Source organism: Wyeomyia smithii, chromosome 3, assembly GCF_029784165.1.
Source record: "Wyeomyia smithii strain HCP4-BCI-WySm-NY-G18 chromosome 3, ASM2978416v1, whole genome shotgun sequence".
Lineage (NCBI taxonomy): Eukaryota > Metazoa > Arthropoda > Insecta > Diptera > Culicidae > Wyeomyia > Wyeomyia smithii.
In genome coordinates this window covers 137,316,938-137,338,321 of record NC_073696.1, presented here as the reverse complement: position 1 = coordinate 137,338,321, position 21,384 = coordinate 137,316,938, and the positions used below count along the sequence as shown (strand labels likewise).

The 21,384-nt window shown below is 37.4% G+C and overlaps 1 protein-coding gene across 2 annotated transcripts in view; it reads right to left on the bottom strand.

Annotated features, from left to right (window-relative positions):
- Window positions 1-12,805: 12,805 nt before the first annotated feature.
- The window catches only part of LOC129731354 (transcription factor HNF-4 homolog), a 266,557-nt gene continuing 257,978 nt past the window's right edge, over window positions 12,806-21,384 (bottom strand). For both annotated transcript variants that reach the window (XM_055691258.1, XM_055691256.1), the window contains 2 exons: window positions 13,464-13,600; window positions 12,806-13,410 (listed from right to left, as the gene is read on the bottom strand). In XM_055691258.1, coding sequence (XP_055547233.1) covers window positions 12,944-13,410; window positions 13,464-13,600 — 604 coding nt within the window. In that variant the 3' untranslated portion in view covers window positions 12,806-12,943. The remainder of the gene's footprint in view (window positions 13,411-13,463; window positions 13,601-21,384) is intronic.

Here is a 21,384-nt window from a genome sequence, read left to right as displayed (position 1 = left end):
GGTATACGTTTTGATCTATTTTTGTCACTTTTTGGAACAAGAAATAGATCGTTCTGAACCACGTTTCACGCTACCAATTGGTAGGTAAAATGTCATATTTTAATTGATTACCTCATTTTTAGGTAAGCTTTGCGGGCGCTGTGAGATAAACAAAACAAAGATTTTTCACATCAATTTCGCAATTCATTTTTGTGGCTTTTCCGAAGAGGAAAATGAACAGTTTTGTCGTTCTTGGCTGAAAATAACTCAAGAATCCATCAAGGAAACCGACTAGCAAAAAGGAGAATTTTAAAAAGCTGAAGGATCACGCCCGTTAAGGATCACGCCCATGTTCAATTATTTTGTTTGCAACCATCAGTTATCAGGAAGGCAAAAACGTAGGCCATCTAGCCTTCGTTAACTGCCTTAATTCTAGTGGGACTACCAACATCGATCAGTCTCAAGAAGCAGAAAAATGTTCCCCGAAGACACTGAACTGAAAATTTTCAAAGGCAGGCTTGTTACAATATCCTTAGAAACGAGCCCAAGTTTAAAGAACGGCAAGATTTTAAGATTTAAGAAATTGGTGGAACGAAAACGGATGACGAATATCTCCGCGATCAAATATTTTTCGCTATCCTCCGAAGCCCTACTTGCAGCAGTAATTTTTCGATCATAGGTACCAATCCTTCCTGAAAAATGTCACTGACGTTTAACTAAAACCGTAAAATTCTTAGTCTTGTGGGTATAAAGTGTCTTTTAATGTGCGTAAAAATGATCGAATTCTCGTTTGTTGAATATTGAGCGCTCCGCGGAGCTGTCAGATAAAGATGTATGAAAAGTGGCGGTGATATACTCTCTTTTTTTTAAGGGGGGGATTTGTTAGTAGCTTAAGTATTTATGATAAATATTAGTAAATAATGAGTATGTGTGTCCAATCACAAATGGTGACTTCTTAACACTGTTAGAAATTTGTAATTTTAATTGTTAGGATTTGTTTGCTTTCGCAATTAGGACTTATCATTCGTAGGGATTTAAACCTACTTGTCAGAAAAGGGGAAGTAAACTTACAACTAACTTAATTGCTAACTTATTGGCTATAAAGAGAGCTTATCGTAGCAATTGAGGATTGCAACGATTTTTGTCGAAAATTGTTAATAATTTTATTTGACATAGCTTCTAATGGTTCAACACCAGTGAGTCTATGTAATTCGAGTGTACCAAACCAAGGAGGACGCTTCAAAATCATTTTCAGAATTTTATTCTGAATCCTTTGGAGCGTTTTCTTCCTTGTTGAACAGCAACTTGACCAGATCAGTACAGCATAAAGCATTGCTGGTCTAAAAATTTGTTTGTAAATCAAAAGTTTGTTCTTTAAACAAAGTTTAGAATTCCTGTTAATGAGAGGATATCAACAACTCGTATATTTGATGCACTTGGCTTGTATACTCTCAATATGCTCTTTGAAAATAAGTTTTTTATCATAAATTAGTCCCAAGTACTTAACCTTGTCAGACCAACTTAAAATAACCCCATTCATCTTGACAACGTGATTATTGTTCGGCTTGAGGAAAGAAGCCCTAGGCTTATGCGGAAAAATTATCATTTGAGTTTTAGAAGCATTGGGAGAGATTTTCCACTTTTGCAAGTAGGAAGAAAAAATACCTAAACTTTTCTGCAATCGACTGCATATGACACGAAGACTTTTTCCTTTTGCGGAAATGCTTGTGTCATCGCAGAACAATGACTTTGTGCATCCTGGAGGCAAATCAGGAAGATCTGAAGTGAATATGTTGTACAGGACTGGACCCAAGACTGAACCTTGACGTACACCTGCTCTGACAGGAAATCTATCAGATTTTGAATTCTGATAGACAACCTGCAGAGTTCGATCAGTAAGATAATTTTTTAAAATTTTGATGAGGAAAATTGGAAAATTAAAAGTTTGCAATTTCGCAATCAAACCTTTATGCCAAACACTGTCGAATGCTTTTTCTATGTCTAAAAGAGCAGCTCCAGTGGAATAACCTTCATATTTGTTAGCTCGTATCATATTAGTAACTCTAAGCAATTGATGAGTTGTGGAATGCCCATGGCGAAATCCAAACTGTTCATTTGCGAAAATTGAACTTTCGTTGATATGTGACATCATTCTGTTAAGAATAATTCTCTCAAAGAGTTTACTTATTGAAGAGAGCAAACTGATTGGTCGATAACTTGAAACTTCAGCTGGGTTCTTATCCGGTTTTAAAATGGGAGTTATTTTTGCATTTTTCCATAATTTGGGAAAATATGCAATTTTGAAGCAGCAATTAAAATTTTCATTAAAAATTCCATTGTGCTCTCAGGGAGATGTTTGATTAGTATATTAAAGATTCCATCGTCACCAGGTGCTTTCATATATTTGAAATTTTTAATAATTGATTTAATCTCAATCAAGTTAGTTTCAATTATTTCTGCAGGTAAAAAATTCTGGGTAGAAATTAAATCAAATTGACGTGTGACTTCATTTTCAATTGGACTCACAAAATTCAAATTTGAGTTATGAACTGCTGAGCAAGTCTTTGAGTCTTTTGTTCATTGGATACAAGAAAACGTTCACCATCTTTTAAAACTGGAATAGGCTTTGAAGGTTTCTTAAGAATCTTCGACAGCTTCCAAAAGGGTTTTGAATATGGTTTCAATTTTTCAACTTTAGTCTCAAAATTTTGATTTCTCAGAAGAATTAATCTATGTTTAATCTCTTTCTGTAAATCTTTATAAATAGTTTTAAAGACAGGGTCACGAGAACGTTTATTTTGACGTCTGCGGACATTTTTCAAACGAATTAGAAGTTGAAGATTTTCGTCAATTATTGGTGAATCAAATTTCACTTGAGCCTTTGGAACAGAATAATTCCTGGCATCAACAATTGCTTCCAAAGCGGAATCAATATTCACTTCGTTTTGCAAATCAAGCTCATTATTGAAATTTCTCTCAATATGAGTTTTGTATCTTTCCCAATTAGCCTTGTTATAATTAAAAACAGAGCTCATAGGGTTTAAAACTGATTCATGTGATAAAGAAAAAGTTATTGGAAGATGGTCAGAATCAAAGTCAATACATGACTTAGATCTGTTAGCACCAAATCAATTGTTGAAGGGTTTCGTACAGAAGAAAAGCATGTAGGACTATTCGGAGACAAAATAGAATAGTATCCTGAAGAACAATCATTGAATGAAATTTTACCATTGGAATTACTTTGAGAATTATTCCATGATCGATGTTTGTAAATCACCTTTAAAATAATTTTTGTGCTCGCGTGTGCATTGAAATGGTAAATATGCTGCGGCAATAAATAAAATCCCAAGTTCAGTTTGAACTTCAATTCCCAAAGTTCCAATAACTTTCGTCTCAAGATGGGGAAGAGCACGATGTTTGATTCGGCGATGAATAACAATTGCAACTCCACCGCCGGAGCCCTGAATCCTATCATATCTATGAACCACGTAATCGGGATCATATTTTAATTTTATGTTAGGTTTCAAAAATGTTTCAGTAATAATTGCAATATGCACATTATTTACTGTTAAAAAATTAAAAAGCTCATTCTCATTGGCCTTCAATGAGCGAGCATTCCAATTGAATATTTTAATTGTTTTATTTAAAATCATTGCTAAATTTTAAATTAGAAACAATTTTAATAGTAAAATTTGTGCCTATTTGAATGGCTTCAAACATTGATTTTGCCTGCAACATGGCGTTCATAAGATCGAACATTGCCTGTTGCAAAAAAGAAAGTTTACCTGCCGTAATAGGCCCCAGGCAGTTGACATTAGAAAAAATATTTTCGGCAGCAATATTAGCTGGAGTAATAGGTGTACAATTATTTTCCAGAGTGTTTTGCTTACCCATATTAACGGTCATTTTCGAACTACAAACACTAGGCGGTATAATGTTCGAACTACCTGTAACCTGTGCATAAGTTAAGCGGGTATGCAAAGGAGTAGGTAAACCATGCATCACTGGTACGCTTGGAGAATTTTGTTTTGAAGTTGGTTTTAATTGAGAAATTGAATTTTGTTTACCTTGCCTTGCCTTAACAATTGCTAAACGAACTGGGCATTGATAAAAATTTGACATATGGTTGCCGTTACAATTCGCACAGCGAAAATTTTTACTCTCTTTCACAGGACATGTGTCCTTTTTGTGAGAAGAGTCTCCACAATTAAGACATTTTTGGTCCATGTTACAGAATTTGGAACCATGGCCATAACGTTGGCAAGTACGGCATTGGGTGATATGCTTTTTACCTCCGCCATACTTTCTATAAATTTTCCACTTTACACGCACATTTTACAAAGCATGTGCTTTTTCAAAAAAATCAAGTTGTTAACCTCATTGCGGTTAAAATGAATTAAATAATTAACAAGGGAAATTCCAGTTCTCTGACTATTATCGCCTCGTGATTTTTGTTTCATTAGAATTACTTGGGTAGGGGCTATGCCAAGTAATTCTGTTGAAGTAAGTTTGATCTCATCAACGGTTTGATCGTTGGTGAGACCTTTCAATACGACCTTGAACGGCTTGGCGCTCTTCGTGTCATATGTAAAAAAATTATACATCTTTTCAGTTAAATACTGAATAAGACGATTACGACCCTTTATAGAGTCGGCTAATAAGCGGCATTCGCCTCTACGACCAATTTGATAGGTAACTTTAACGTCAGAAACAAACGTTGAAAGTTCCTTTTTGAAAATATTGAATTCAGAAGAAATAGTTACCACAATAGGTGGAACTTTTTCCTTTTTTAAAGAATTGACATTTTGTATAGTTCCATTACTCATAACTTCCATTTCACCAGCTTCTTGCTCAGGCAAAATATCAAAAGGATTGCCACTACAGACACTCGAAGTGTCAGAAAGAGATGCCTCTGTTTTGCTCCCCGCAGCGATGCGAGGTTTCTTTTTCCGTCCAGCCATTTCAGGTGATACGAAAAAAGTTAAAACAAATGTTAAATTCAAAACTAGGTAGTCTTGAGAAAGACTGATGGGAAATAACTTTCAGGTAGTCTTTAAAAGACACACTGACAAAACACAAACTTTGAAGCTATAGGCAGTCAAAGACCAGTCCACAAGCAACCGAAAAAACGGACAGTTCAAGACGCACTGGTGATACACTATCTCGTTTACACACACGATGAGATGTTAACCCTTGAAACATAGCGCGATGCCATAGGGGTTTGTATTTCTGGTCGCGTGTATCATATCTATATTACCTCATATATCTATATTAACTTGTAGAAACCATTTCTCTATATGAACAAATTGTGAAACATCACCCATTTCTTACAACCCACACAGGAAACAAGTGTAACCTTGCTAAACGGCTGCGAATAGCCTGGCACTGGCAAATTGTTGGCGGCTGCGAATTCACCCGGCATAGATTGATAATGTTAAGCGTTGTTTGACCAATAAATAGTTAATGGGTTCAATGATGGCAATTTCGGTCACGGGTTACTTTAAAACACGTTTTATTATGTCAAAGCCGACGTTTCATATATATCCTTGAAACGTCGGCTTTGACATAATAAAACGTGTTTTAAAGTAACCCGTGACCGAAATTGCCATCGTTGAACCTATTAGATTGATAACTGTACAATGCACACTGGGCCAGAAATGGAATCTAGCGGAACGAAATTAATAGCGCTCTCAGGGTTTGACCAATCGGTTTCCCATCTTCTACAAAGTTTCTTGGTATAGTTAAAGATTCTTTTTGTATGTTTGAATTAGTTCGGAATTTTGCCGCAAAGGTGGCGTTGCGATGCTTACTTCTTTCCCTTACACGCTAGAGCTTTGCGGTATTCAACAAAGTTAGAGATCTCTACATTCTATGAAACTTTACAGAATATACAAAATTTCTAACTCTTCAAGTTTCAGAGATCCACGGGTTTTTATAAATTTTGTCTGAATTTCGCGTTTTATTGTGATAATTTTATGAGTTCACTCGAAATTATTTCTTACAAATTTTTTCTCGATAAAAATTGAATAATTACGTCGTTTTCTTCCGAGTACAGAAGTTTTTTAAGTACTTAATTGAAGATATTACACAAAATTCGAAAAAAATACATAATTTTGTGAAGTAGATATCTCAGCGGGTAGCAAGTATAAGCAAACCATGTTTTTTTTCTAAAAATTGTCCATCAAAAAATCTTCATTTTCTGAAATTTTGAAAAATGTGTTTTTTGTGTTTTTGTGGTATTTCAGTTTGAATATAACTATGGGTTTCATGTAAAAATACAAATTTCTATGTATTTATTGCATGAAATACACGGTCCAGTACTTTGATACTCTATTAAACCTATGTGCATTCTTCAACAAAGTTTCTCAGTATAATAAGAACTTCAACTTGACGCTCAGTTTAGTTCGCGATTTGGCCGCAGAGATAGTGCTTCGACACCAACATTTTATTCTTACACACTAGAGCTCTTCAGTTTTCGACAAAGTTTTGGATTAGAACATTTTATGTAATTTCGTAGAAGAAACAAAATTTCTTTTTGTTTGAGTTTCACGTTTTGCCTTTCTCCTAGAAAGGTATAGCAATCACTGAAAAAAGTAAAGGTATGAAAGTGCTCCAAAGGGCCGAATGTCGTATATCACTCGACTTAGTTCGACGAGCTGAGCATTTTCTGTATGTATGTATGCATGTGTGTATGTGTGTGTGCGTGTGTGTGTATGTGCAACTTTTTTTTCTCACTCACTTTTCTCAGAGATGGCTGGACCGATTTCCGCGAAATCAATTGCAAATGAAAGGTGTAGTTACCCCATTGGTTGCTATTGAATTCCATTGTAATCGAATTTTTGGTTTAGAGGTTATGTATCAAAATGTAAAAATCACGAAACATCCATATCTCAGAAACTACACAACCGATTTTAACAAAACTGATGTCAAATGAACGGGCTATCTTCAGAACTCTTAACATATAAATTTCATAAAGATTAAACATTTGGTTCAAAAGTTATGTAAAGAAATGTTTTCCAGAGGCTGTTTAAACTCACTCACTTGTCTCAGAGATGGCTGGACCGATTTTCACACAATTAGTCTCGAATGAAAAGCCTAGTTGTCCCATAGGTTGCTATTGAATTTCATTGTAATCGGTTTGTAACTTTGTCCGTCATTTATAATATCAAATCACGTTATAAAAGCAAAGCATATACCAAAGACTGCTTAAACTCACCCTTTTTCAGAAATAGCTAGACCGGTTTTCACGAATTTAGTTGAAAATGAAAGGTCTAGTGGCCTCATAACATCCTATTGAACTTCATTGTAATCGAATTTTTAGTTTAGGCACCGTGTATCAAAATGTGAAAATCACGAAATATCATTATCTCAGAAACTAAACAACCAATTTAAACAAAACTGGTGCCAAATAAACGGCCTCTCTTGAAAATCCTTAACTAATGATTAAACATGTGGTTCAAAATTATTTATAAGAGATATGTATAAAAGAAGGAAATCCCAAAGACTGCTTAAGCTCACTCAATTTTTTCAGAATGGTCGGACCGTTTTTTCACTAAATTTGTCTCAAATAAAAAATCTAGTTGCGCAATAAAATCCTATTTAATTACACTGTTATCGGACTTTAACTTTGTCCGTTATGTATCAGATTGTAAAAATCATAAAACTTAATTAGGGACCACGCAACCAAATCGACCACGTTTTAATCGACGGCAGGTTTTTCTCCGACATCATTAACGTTCGCACCTACCGCAGTGCGAATATAGAATCGGACCACTACCTAGTAGCTGTGTGCATGCGCTCAAAACTGTCGACGGTGTATAACACCCGCCGAAGTCGAACGCCGCGACCAAATATTAAGCAACTGCGGGACGCCGAGGCTGCACCGGAATACGCGCAAGGGCCCCGAATCATAGAAATGACTGGTTTGACGGCGAATGCAAACGGTTAGTCGAGGAGAAGAATGCAGCACGGGCGAGAATGCTGCAACACCGTACGAGAGCGAAAGTAGAACGATACCGACAGGCTCGGAACAGCCAAAACTCAGTTCTCCGAAGGAAGAAGCGCCAGCAAGAGGACCGAGATCGATGGAAGAGCTGTACTAAGCTAACAACACTCGGAAGTTCTACGAGAAGCTGAACAGCTCCCGCAAAGGCTTTGTGCCGCAAGCCGATATGTGCAGGAGCTTGGACGGCAACCTCCTAACAGACGAGTGTGAGGTGATCGAAAGGTGGAGGCAGCACTTCGACGAGCATCTAAACGGCGATGCAGTAGAGCGCGAGGACGATATGGCAATTGATCTTGGTGCACGAGCAGAAGACATCAGAATTCCAGCCCCCGATCTTCTGGAGGTGGAGGAGGAGATTGGTCGGCTGAAAAACAATAAAGCTGCTGGAGTGGACCAACTTCCCAGCGAGCTATTGGAATACGGTGGAGAAACACTGGCTAGAGCCGTGCACTGGATCATTGTCAAGGTTTGGGAGGAAGAACGAGTACCGGAGTAGTGGATGGAGGGTATTGTGTGTCCCATCTACAAAAAGGGCGACAAACTGGAGTGCTGCAATTACCGGGCAATCACTCTGTTGAACGCCGCCTACAAGGTACTCTCCCAAATACTTTGCCGTCGACTATCACCATTTGCGAAGCAGTTCGTGGAGCACTACCAGGCGGGATTTATGGGTGCCTACGCCACCACGGATCAGATATTCGCGGTTCGGCAGGTTATGCAGAAATGCCGCGAATATAACGTGCCCACACATCATTTGTTCATCGATTTTAAATCGGCGTACGACACAATCGATCGGGGCAAGCTATGGCGAATTACGCACGACTACGGATTTCCGGACAAACTGACGCAGTTGGTCAAAGCGACGATGGATCGAGTGATGTGTGTAGTTCGAGTTTCGGGGGCACTATCGAGCCCCTTCGAAACCCAAAGAAGTCTAAGGCAAGGTGGTGGTCTCTCGTGCCCACTGTTTAACATTGCCCTGGAAGGGGTCATTAGAAGAGCGGGGATTAACACGAGTGGCACGATATTCCAAAAGTCGGTTCAACTGTTTGGTTTCGCCGACGATATTGACATTGTGGCTCGGACCTTTGTGAAGTTGGCGGATACGTACATCGGACAAAAAGCTGAAGCCAAACGGATTGGACTGGTCATCAATGCATCGAAGACGAAGTACATGAAAGGAAGGGGTTCACGAGAGGACAGTGCTAACCTCCCACCTCGAGTTCAAATTGGTGGTGATGAAATCGAGGTGGTTGATGAGCTCGTGTATCTGGGCTCACTGGTAACTGCTGACAACGATACCAGCAGAGAAATTCAACGGCGCATTATGGCAGGAAATCGTGCATACTTTGGTCTCCGGAGGACGCTCCGATCGAGTAGAATTCGTCGCCGCACCAAGTTAACCATCTACAAGACGCTGATCAGACCGGTAGTCCTTTACGGGCATGAGACATGGAATATGCTTGTAGAGGACCAACGCGCCCTTGCGGTCTTCGAGCGGAAGGTGTTGCGTACCATCTTCGGTGGACTGCAGATGGAAAACGGAGTGTGGAGAAGGCGAATGAACCACGAACTGCAGGAGCTGCTTGGGGAGCCATCTATCGTTCACACCGCTAAGATAGCATGTTGCGGTGGGCTGGGCATGTTGTAAGGATGTCTGACGACAGCCCGGTAAAGATGGTTCTTGAAACCAATCCGTCAGGGACGAGACAGAGAGGTGCACAGCGGGCAAGGTGGATCGATCAGGTGGAAGACGACCTGCGGACCCTACGCAGACTGCAGAGCTGGTGAACTGCAGCCATGGACCGAGTGGAATGGAGACGACTCTTACGTACAGCAAAGGCCACACCACGGCTTGGGACTGTTTGGTAAGGTAAGTATAGTTGGATTCAATGGACCAAATAAACTTGTCTTTAAAATCATCATAATGTTTAAGCACGTGGTTTAAAAGTTATGGAAAGAAAAGTAGCTCGTAGACTATTGGAAACTATAGTAACGATCAAAATATGTGGCCTCAACATTTCTAAAATTTGATGTTGTACTATAACTAGATTGGGCAGAAATTGGCCATTTTAGGAAGTATTCCGATAACCAGTGAAGTAGTCAGGGAGACTGCGGGTTCAAGTCCCGTCTGGATGCGGTGTGTTTTTCCAAATTTGTATCATATATTCAGTTCGCTTATTTTTCGCTTCCCCGCTGCACACACTGTGTGCCTTTAATGAACTTGAATGTTAACAGGTAAAAGCCGTTGTTAAAGATAGAGATTAATTCGAAAAAATTTAGCCCTACGGAGCACTTCCGTTGTTGTGTTGCACTCGCAGGCATGACTCAGACTGGTTTTGGTCGATCACACAGGTCTATAAGAGTTATCAGCTTCAGCTGGCCCTCCTGTGTATGATGAGACATTCCTTCCAGTCGCATAAACAACGCCTGCACAGCAGTGTGTGTAGTTAGGGGTGAGCAGTAGAATAAGTCGGCAGTGGATTTTTCGCGTGCACAACATATTTATAAAACATATTTATTTCATGGTACTTGCATGTGTAAGTGTTAATGTATGCTCATATGTGTGTGGATGTTAGGTGTTGAATGTTCTTTATAGTTGTGCTGTTGGCTACTGGAAATTCGTTATTTAAAGTGGAAAATAAATCCAGCAGAAATCTTCAAGGATTTTTTTTTAAATGGGAGTCTTGTGTAATTTATTTGAACAAAAAAAAGGTCTAATGAGAAAAGCTGGGTCTCACCACTAGGTGGATTAATTTGGGTTTTTTGAAATATTTTTGTGATTCGAAACATTAAAATTACCAAAGAATATGCAATTTTCTGAATCAGCATACGTTTTCGGTTTAAGTATGCGTCGAGTTTTCGTTAGTAAAGCTAGGCTTATTGAGAGTAGATCCGTTGCTATTGGATCAAATGTTACTTTGTTTGTTTCGTAGCTTAATCCAATAGCAACGACGTATGCAAAAAACGTGAACGCTCTGAAATGAAGACTACCCTTACTAACACGCTGAGAATCCTGAGTAAGAATCCCCAGGATACCGATAACACGGTGATGGAATCGCAAACACGATCCGGAGGATTCCCACTCACGATTCTTATTCAAGAATCTTAGAGCCATATACAGGGCATTCCTGAGGATTCTTTTTTCAGGAATCCTTTTCAAGGACGCTCACGAATCCAATGTGAGGAATCCTAGAGAATCTATGCGAATCGTATGTTTTCGTCCGGGTACAGTTAAAATTGTTCTTTTCTCTACTGCAGAGGTCTAGCGTGTAAGAATAAAAAGATGGTGTCGAAGCGCTATCTCTGCGGCCAAATCGCGAACTAAACTGAACGTCAAGTTGAAGTTCTTATTACATTGAGAAACTTTGCTGAAGACAGCACACAGGTTGGATAGAGTATCAAAGTACTGGACCGTGTATTTCATGCAATGAATACATAGCAATTGTATTTTTACATGAAACCTATGGTTATATTCAAACTGAAATAGGGTAGGGAACATATTTTAAGCAGCCTTAGGAACCGCCTGTGTATTCAGACGAAATACTCGAAATGTGTTGGGTGAAACTCAAATAGTAGTATATCAATCTGTTCTCTATGGTTTTCTCTGTCTGAACTTGTTTTCAGATTGTAAAACTAAATTAGCAAACTTTAACAATCATCAAACAAAGTTACCAATCGAGGAACACTATTCCAATCACCCCGAACCTATTTTAAGCAGTTTCCATCTGTTTTGCAGGCGTTTTTTTCAGCACCCGAAGTGGCTCCTGAATGGCTGCAATATAGGTCGATTTGTTTCAGTTGCAATTGTTCACAGATTTCTTTGTGATTAACGGTATTTCTTATATTCGTAAGACAGTTAGACAATCAAAGTTTTCGTTTCCATCATTGAAATTGTCGATTTTGATCAAAATGCAGGAGTTTGAGGCCTGTTTTCTTCGACTGATTAAAATAGGCGCTACTGCTTAAGCCGTTCCCTACTCTATCACAAAAACACAAAAAACACATCTTTCAAAATTTCAGAAAATGAAGATTATGGACAATTTTTAATACTAATACTTGCTAATACTTGCTACCCGCTGAGATATCTACTTCACAAAATTATGTTTTTTTTCGAATTTTGTGTAATATTTTCAATTAAGTACTTCAAAAACTTCTGGACTCGGAAGAAAACGACGTAATTATTCAATTTTTATCGAGAAAAAATTTGTAAGAAATTAATTCGAGTGAACTCATAAAATTATCACAATAAAACGTGAAATTCAGACAAAATTTATAAAAACTCTTAGATCTCTAAAGCTTGAAAAGTTAGAAATTTTGAATATTCTGTAAAGTTTCATGGAATTTATAGATCTAAAATTTTGTCGAATACTGCAAAGCTCTAGCGCGTGATAGAAAGAAGTGTTATATGCCGCACTCTCGTTGAGTCGACATTTGATCTTATTTGGATCGTCAACTGGGGAACCAATGCCGTCCAGACCCCATTAATGACTATATTATGAAATTCTTGAAACATCAATTTATTCTATAAAGCGGTTTATAAGTCATCATGTACAACGTGCGTTAGAAAAAGCAGCTTGCGAGATAATCAAGCTTAAAATTACAAAGGGCGTTCGATTTTACAAGCAGTAGCGCACTGTAAATTGTCATATTTTAATTCTTGTCTACGAATCTTGTTTTTGCTAACATATTGTCAAAGTATGTACTATATCTATGGTCAATCTTGATTATAAAGTTTTCGATTGAAAAGTTTGTCATTAAATACGTCAACAAAGTAAAAATAATGATTTAAGAATAGTTGAACAAAATAAAAGAACGATGTACAAACCACCTCTGGCAAGAGATTTATTTTTACTTCCAACATTTCTTAACAGTTCCCAGCCTTTTTTATATTGCTATATATGTGCATCCCTTTAACAATAGCCTTAAAATTTAAACATCACAAAAATGTCCAGCATATCAATATCCATTTGCTTCAGGTTCTCGCTTTAGTTCTAATTTAAGGTATTCATTACGTGTTAAATTATTAGCAGGTAACAAAAGATTTGTTTGTGGATGTCGATTGACCGGATGATGTGCGTAATGTAATCCGGAAGACGATGACGAAATGAAAGAATTATTGTAGATGCCATCATTTACATGATGAATACAATTTTCATTTCGATGAAAAGTATTCTCCACTGAAGAAATATTGTAGTTACTAATGTCCTCAATGAGCGTTGGTGTCATCAGGTTATGCCCATCTTCGATAGTGTCTGCCTCTATCCTTTCACATGCTGACATCGCAGGTGTTTCCTGCGATTGCTCCATGGAATCAGGTTGAATATTATTTTCGCAAGGTACCATTTGTGTTGGACTAGTGTTGCTCTGTGAGTGATTATTATTCAATGGAGGAGTAGAGGTTGTTGGATTTTCAACTGTGTCTCCTGAAAAGTGCAAAAATAATCAAAGTAAATTCGAAAATTATTATTCGACCAACCTCCTAGGAGCATTTCTTGCAGCAAACTATCAATATGAGCAACACCGAACATCTTCGCCAATTCAATTTGTTGAATCATTTGCCACGTAATTGATTGTAAAACTGGCAGCAGAAGCAGAATCTCTCCAAAGCGACCTCTGAAAATTGAAAAAACAACATTTACATTCGTTTTACAGAAAATAACAAAGCATTGTTACTATTCAGCTATTAAATCAAACAGAAAAATACTAATACGTTATTAAGGGAAAAAAAGGTTGGCGGGTTCAGGTATCATAACTTAAATTCACGACTTAGCCTTCATGAAATCGGTCGAAAAATACAAATAGAGCATAGGTTTGGCTCTTATATGTACTATGACTAATAATAAAAAGCTGTATAAATAGCGTTTGCTTTACTCATCCCGTGCAAATCTTACGGGAGAAGCAAAGTAACTTCTTTTATTCATACAGCCTAATGTCTTTAAACGTGTATTTGTGTGTATGTACGTAGGTATGTATCTGTGAGTGTTAATGTATGTTGTCAGTATGTATGTTTGGCCATAACTAACCTTCCTTACAGCTCGTTTCACCCGATTTTTAAGTGTTTTTTGGCGAAAATGAGAGATGCCGTAAACGGTCCCGCATGATCTCAAGAAATTCCCGATTGTTAAAAACGGTAACTGGATTCTGTTCTGTCAATAACTGGATGTCAATTTTTGAACCCTAAATTGTATGTAAAACCCAACATGTCATCTCAGTTGAATTTGCTCGGGGTGTTCTAAAAAGACAGTTGATTACACAGTGCAACAAAAATTGACTTTTTTGTCTGCCTTGGTTTCAATATATATTTTTTTGTGTATTTTGATGTAAAACCAAATTTCCCCGAGTTTAAACATATTTCAACTCAAGGGGCACCAATGGCGCCATTTTGAATTTTTTATTTATTTTGATATTTCCGGAAATTTTCGTTGTTTTAAGACCAAATATCGAAAATCTAAGAGTTTGTTCACATATTAGCATCTTCTTACCCATCTTTAAAAAAAACTGATCTTGAATCGGACAAAAACTGAGCTCAAAACGGTGATTCTACGAAACCGGTTTTGACATGGTTCTAGTATATTTTACAAAGCAAAATAATATCGAGTATGTCGAGCATTATGAATAATGCGCTAATATCTAAAAGTGGTAGTCAAATTACGTCTTAAATCGAGTAAAAAAGTCTCAGAAATCGATTGGTTGGTGTCTGATCCACGTAATGTCAGCAACATATGAGCCGTTGCGAACCAGAGTGGTCTATGTGCCATCGAGCAAATTGTTCAGGGGAAGCAATTTTCGAAAAATCTCTGAATAAAATTCTGTTCAACGGATTCTTTCAAACAGAATGTTCTAATATAAAGGTTATGAAGTGGTTTAACATTGGGATACATAAAATTAACAGTTTCTTTGCGAAATCGGTGATTTTATCTCACCAATGTACATAGACCACTCTGAATTCATATATATATTCACTGGAATCCTCGAATCGTTTCGGAACAGAGGGGTCTATGTACACAAACCCGGTAAATGACAAAGAAAATGACGGTAAATCGTATAAAATGGCTAGTGTCACATGTTATATGATACATATAGCATGTCACATGTAAGATGTCACGTGTTACATTACATGTAACACAAGATATTACATATTATACAATATATTACATGTTACATTTTTCGTGTTGCATTACGTGTAACATGTTACATATCACGTGTGACAAGTACAAAACAAGTGGTATGTTCCTTATCACATGTGATATGCTACACGTTACGCGTTACATGATAATATTACATCGATTTATGTACATAGACCACTCTGTTCCGAAACAAAACGGCCATTCTGTTTCGGACGAATTTTCAACACGGAATAAATCAGCTTTAAAATTCGATTTTCCGAAATTTTCTTAATCTCCCAACTTTAGCTTCTTGAGTAGATGCGGTTTATGCAAAAAACTCATTTTCGAAAAAAATTGTCTTTAGACCACTCTGTTCCGCAACGGCTCATATAGGAATACCATCTGGTCGAAGTAAGAAATCAGGACACCTTTTCTGGGCACAAATTTGACTAAGTCATTCTATTCTTCGAAGTATGAGCAAATATAACACGTAATATTTGATTTACTCAGTTTTTATTACGCAGGAATACGTATCTACGGGAAAAGGCGTTAATAAAAAAATCCGCGTGAAAAAACCGTTAATTCGAAAATCCGAATAAAAAGATACCTAGTAAAAAATCAGAGTGTATCTCTGACGATCCACTTTCATCAAACCACTTTGAATTATTACGCATTAGTAGATACTTTAAAAATTCAACACACGTAAACTGTTTCAACTTAAACTTAACAAATGCCAGATGCTTAATGTTAACGGTCAACGCGTGAGAGATTCGTCTTATTACTCTTGTGAGATTCAACCAATGAAAAATTTCGATCGCAGTGAGCGTTGCGACCTGGAATCGAAAACACTTATTGAACAATTCTGAAAAATTCTACTTATTGCCACACAACAAAGTTAATAATCTCAAGAAAATCAGGACAAATGCTAAAATATTAAAATAAATCAGGACGCCCAAATAGGACTTCAAAATCAGGACATGTCCTGCTAAATCAGGACGGATGGTATCCCTAGCAACATAACAATTTTGCCCCGTAAGGGCATCTTCAGCGGTAGTCTATTTTTGAAACAACTTTATACTAGATTTACACCAGCGAAACCTGAATAGAACTAGCTAATATAGACCAGTTTTTCGTTCTCCGCACCGGTGTTGTATATCTTGTTGTTTTAAACCGTTGACTTCTGTCACACTGTCCACAATCAAATACCCCATGATATCAGTTTATGAGACTTGTTATAATAAAAATCACTCAATATTTAACAAACGGAAATTCGATAATTTTTACGCACATTAAACGATTACTTTGGCAAGACACTTTATATCCACAAGACTTTACCACAAAAGATCAAAATAATGGTCGCAGTGGTCCAAATCTTACATCCACCAGACTTAATGGATTTGACGGTTTGACCGTCAGTGACATTTCTCAGGATGGATTGGTATGATCGAAAAATTTCTGCTACAAGTAGGGCTTCGGAGGATAGCGAAAAATATTTGATCGCGTAGATGTTCATCTTCCATTTTCGTCTCATCAATCTTTCAGAATCTTGCAGTTCTTTAAACTTGGGTTCGGTTTTAAAGATATTGAAACAAGCCTGCATTTTGAACGTTTTCAGTTCAGTGTCTCCAAGGAACATTTTTCTGGCCTCTTACGGTCTCCTCTAGTCCCACTATAATTAAGGCGATTAACTAAATAGCCAACATATTTGTTATCCCTGTGGCTGATGGTTGCTAACTAAGTAGTTGAACCTACGGTTATGGTTTTCCAGAATTCCCCCTTTTGCTGGTCGGTTTCCTCGAAGCCAAAAAACGACAAACCTGTTCATTTTCTTCTTCAGAATAGCCACAAAAATTAATTGTGAATTGTCATAAAAAATCTTTGTTTTGTTTATTCCCCAACACTCGTAGAATGCTTATATGGAAATAGCTAAAAATGAGGTATTCAATTAAAATATGACATTTTACCCACCTATTGGTAGCGTACAAAGGGTTTTAGAACGATCTATTTCTTGTTCCAAAAAGTGACAAAAATAGACCAAAACGTATACCAGTTTCAAATTTCTTCAATTTAGATCTGGTATAAAACAAAATTTACACCACCGGTGCAGCAGTGAATTTGAGTTTGTTCCAAAAAAATAGATCAAAACAACGATTTGGACCACCGCTGAAGATGCCCTAAACGTTGTAAGCGATACTCAAAGATACAATAACAATTTGTCTTTACATGATCCACCCCCCCCCCCGCTTCTGCGGGGAGGGGGTTCCATTTTTGGCCAGGGCCGGTCAAAACATAGAAATCTCGCTTCAGTTATGAGACAGAATCATCACGTTTTCGATAAAGTTAAATGCGACCCCCTTCCCGCAAAAAGAGAGGATTATGTGGAGACAAATTGTTATTGTATCTTTGAGTATCGCTTACATTGTAGATATTACGTTAAACAGATTTCAAACAAGGGAATTTAACGTCGAGATAAAATTTTAGTATTGTAGGGAAGTTGGGGCAAAATCGACTTGTTGCTGACATTGTACGTATATCAGACACCTACCATTCGATTTCTGAGACTTTTTTACTCGATATAAGACATAATTTGACTACCAATTTTAGATATTAGCGCATTAACATTAATGCTCAGACATACTCGATATTATTTTGCTATGTGAAATATGCTGAAACCATGTTAAAACCGGTTTCGTAGAATCACCGTTTTGAGCTCAGTTTTTATCCGATTTAAGATTTGTTTTTTTTTAAGATGGGTAAGAGGATACTAATATGTGGACAAACTCTTAGAATTTCGATATTTGGTCTCAAAACAAAATGACGTCGCAAAAACATCGAAAATTTCCGATTCCTAAAAAATTTAAAATGGCGCCTTAAGTTGAAATATGTTCAAACTCGGTGGAATTTATTTTCGCATCAAACTTCATCAAAAAATCAAATATAGAAGCCAAGGCAAAACAATTGTTGCACTGTGTTATTTACATAAAATGCATGAAGTGCAACCTTTTTCTTCCCATGGTAGCAGGGTGGCCACTTGGTTTACATTTTTGAGCTCCTGCATTTTTGCCGCATGATCTCAAGGAATTCACGCTTATCAAAAAAAGTAATTTTTAAGTTCGCTTATTTTTCGCTTTAGCTGCAGCTGCACTACCTGCCCTAATGAACTTGAATTTTGACGGGTAAAAGATCGGACCGGAATTCGGTTCTTTATTTTAAAAGCATTTTGCTCTTCCATCTTCAAAAATTTCCAGGTCCCAAAAAATCGAATAAATGTTTTAGATAACACCAGATCGCGTGATATTTTGGAAAAAAATTGTGTGTTATCGCAAAGTGAGTTTATCTCGGGAATGTTTGTTGTGTTGTGTATGCTACGAAACTTTCACCCAACGTGTATCGTAATGCCGTGAACATTATTCGATAAAATGGTTGAATTAACACATGGAAAGGTAATACGCCACAGTTATCTACAGCAGGTTTTGTCTTACTTCTCATCACTGTGTGGTTTGAGTGTATGTGACTAAAGTGACTGCGTTTGCATTAGCCATCGCCTGGTGGTGGCAGGGAAGAAAATTTATTCAACAACGGTACAGATGAGTATAATTGATAACCTGCATAAAATGATATACTTTGTCGCGGTTTTACAAGTGACATAATTATTTATTCAATTTTTTTTTCAAGAAATAATGAATTAAATCAGTTACAGGGCATAGCTTTTCATTTGATTTCTTTTTTCAAGTTAAGATTTGGGCCCGAGTCCTCTCATGTTTGCGTCAACTCTTCGAGATGAGTGCAGATTGTTCTTGATTTTTTCCGGAATTGATTTTTTCCGGAAAACAATAAAGCTGATACAAATTCTGTTTTGTATCCAAGCCTGTCAAAGTTAGTCAGGGTGGGAGGCGAAAAATGATTAACACCGAGAAGAAAAAATGGATATCGTTCATAAAATTTGTATGCAAGTTGCGACGTTTGCGACTAGCATTTGGATGAGTGTTGAAAAATAGCATTTCATTGTTAAACAACAACTCACTGTCACTGCATGAGAATAAAATTTGTAACGGCTTAAGTAGATTATTATTGAAAACAAAAACGTTACCTTAATTATTTTTTATCAATCCATATTCCTTCCAGAGAGCGAGTAATGGCGCTATATCCATAAGCTAAAAAATGCTAGGACTAGAGTTAGTACTCAAGTTTCAACCGTAACAGTTGAAGCGAGTAAAGGCGCTATAACCTTGGTTTCGAAACCCGAACATAAGAAGGAAATACCTGTGTTTCATCCCAGGAGATTGGTCAACAAAGGAGTGTACTTTCTTAGCTTTGTCACTCCCAACGAAATATATTACTTCTTACATACGGATCGGTATGCCCATTCTTAGATTATATTGTATGTATTGCGCTACGCCGTTGACAAGAGAAATGTATGCAAATCATTTATACAGGGGACCATTTTCATTACAGGGATCCAATTTCACAAACCAAAAACATCGAGAGCGTCACGAAAATTGTCCAATTTCAAACGTTTTAAGCTCAGTCAGTTTCCAACCGATTTTCGTCATTTTTGCAGTAATTGAATGTAAAATCAACCAATCAACCAATCACCCGCTCTAATGCAGAAAGTGGTAATCTGATTGTTCGAACGATTGTACTATTGAAAATTGTCAAGCCTTGTCGAAAAATGCAAATGTTGACCTCTGATTGGTTGCACAATGATTCTTTCCCTAACAAGGTCGACAGAATTTACCTAGTTGACTAAGAATGCGCGCTTTGTGTTTTATGCATAATTCATTCCACGATTGTATCGATACCACACAGACGTTGGTTGCTGATCGTGACGAAGAAAGAAAAGCCGGGTTTCAGGTAAGCTAAAAGCTTCGTATACCGCTGGACCTGATGGTATTCCTCCAGCGGTTCTCAAGAGATGTGGAGAAGTTCTCTGTTCGCCAATTGCTATGCTATTTAATTTATCTGTGCAGCAATGTAAATTTCCTGACCGTTGGAAACTCTCGTATTTGTTTCCAATTCACAAAAAAGGTGATAAACGCAACATCACTAACTATCGTGGCATCACATCCTTGTGCGCTTGCTCTAAGTTGTTTGAGATAATTATTAACGACGCTTTATTAGCTAGCTGTAAACATTATATTGATACCGAGCAGCACGGTTGTTTTCCTAAACGGTCAGTAGCTACAAATTTAATGCAGTTCGTGTCTCGCTGTGTACAAACCATGGATTGTGGTTTTCAAACTGATGCAATTTACCTGGACTTAAAGGCTGCGTTCGATAAAGTGGACCACGGGATACTGCTTGGTAAAATGCTTAGGCTAAGTGTTTGCGTGATTGCATGAAGCTACAGAACTACCTCGACACGTTTGTGAGTTGGTGTGGAACGAACTGTTTAACGCTAAGCATAGATGAATGCAACACAATCTTTTTTTAATAGGAAGCGTACGCAAATCGAATTTACATATTCTATAGAAAATCAGCATCTTCTCCGTGGGGAGTGTGTAAAAGATCTCGGAGTAATTTTGGACCACGAACTGACATTTAAAACCCATTATGACAGCATTATCGCTAAGGCAAACCGACAACTTGGGTTTATATTCAAGATTGCTGATGAATTTCGTGACCCATTATGCTTCAAATCATTGTACTGTTCCCTCGTGAGATCGATTCTTGAGACCAGTTCTGTGGTATGGAGTCCTTTCCATGCAAATTGGTCACATAGAATGGAAATGGTGCAGAAAAAATTCATCCGCTATGCTCTTCGCTTTCTCCCTTGGCGGGATCCACAGAACCTACCACCATACGAAAACCTCTGCCAACTTCTTGGTATTCAACCATTAGAACATCGACGACAAATCGCACAGGCCGTCTTTGCCGCAAAACTATTGACTGGCCACATCGACTGCCCAAGTATTTTGACCCAGCTCAATTTATACGCTCCTGAAAGACCACTGCGTCACAGAAACTTTCTTTATTTGGAGGCGCGCAGTCGTAATTTTCAACAATGATCATTTCATACCATCAAAAAAATACTTATGAATTCGCAGGAAACCACTAAGATTTTAATTTCAGAACTAGTTTTTGAGCTTTTGCAACAAACCGAATTGACATCGGTCTAACGACAATCAAATAGGAGCAAATTTAGCAATAAACAGCTCGTGAGCCAAAATAAACAAATTTTAACCTGAAATATCGTTATTTTTGTTTCCAAACTAGCTGTTAATAATATTTTGAAGTAAAATACTTCTCTCAGGAAGTTCGGCTACATAGGGATGTGAAATAAAAATCTAA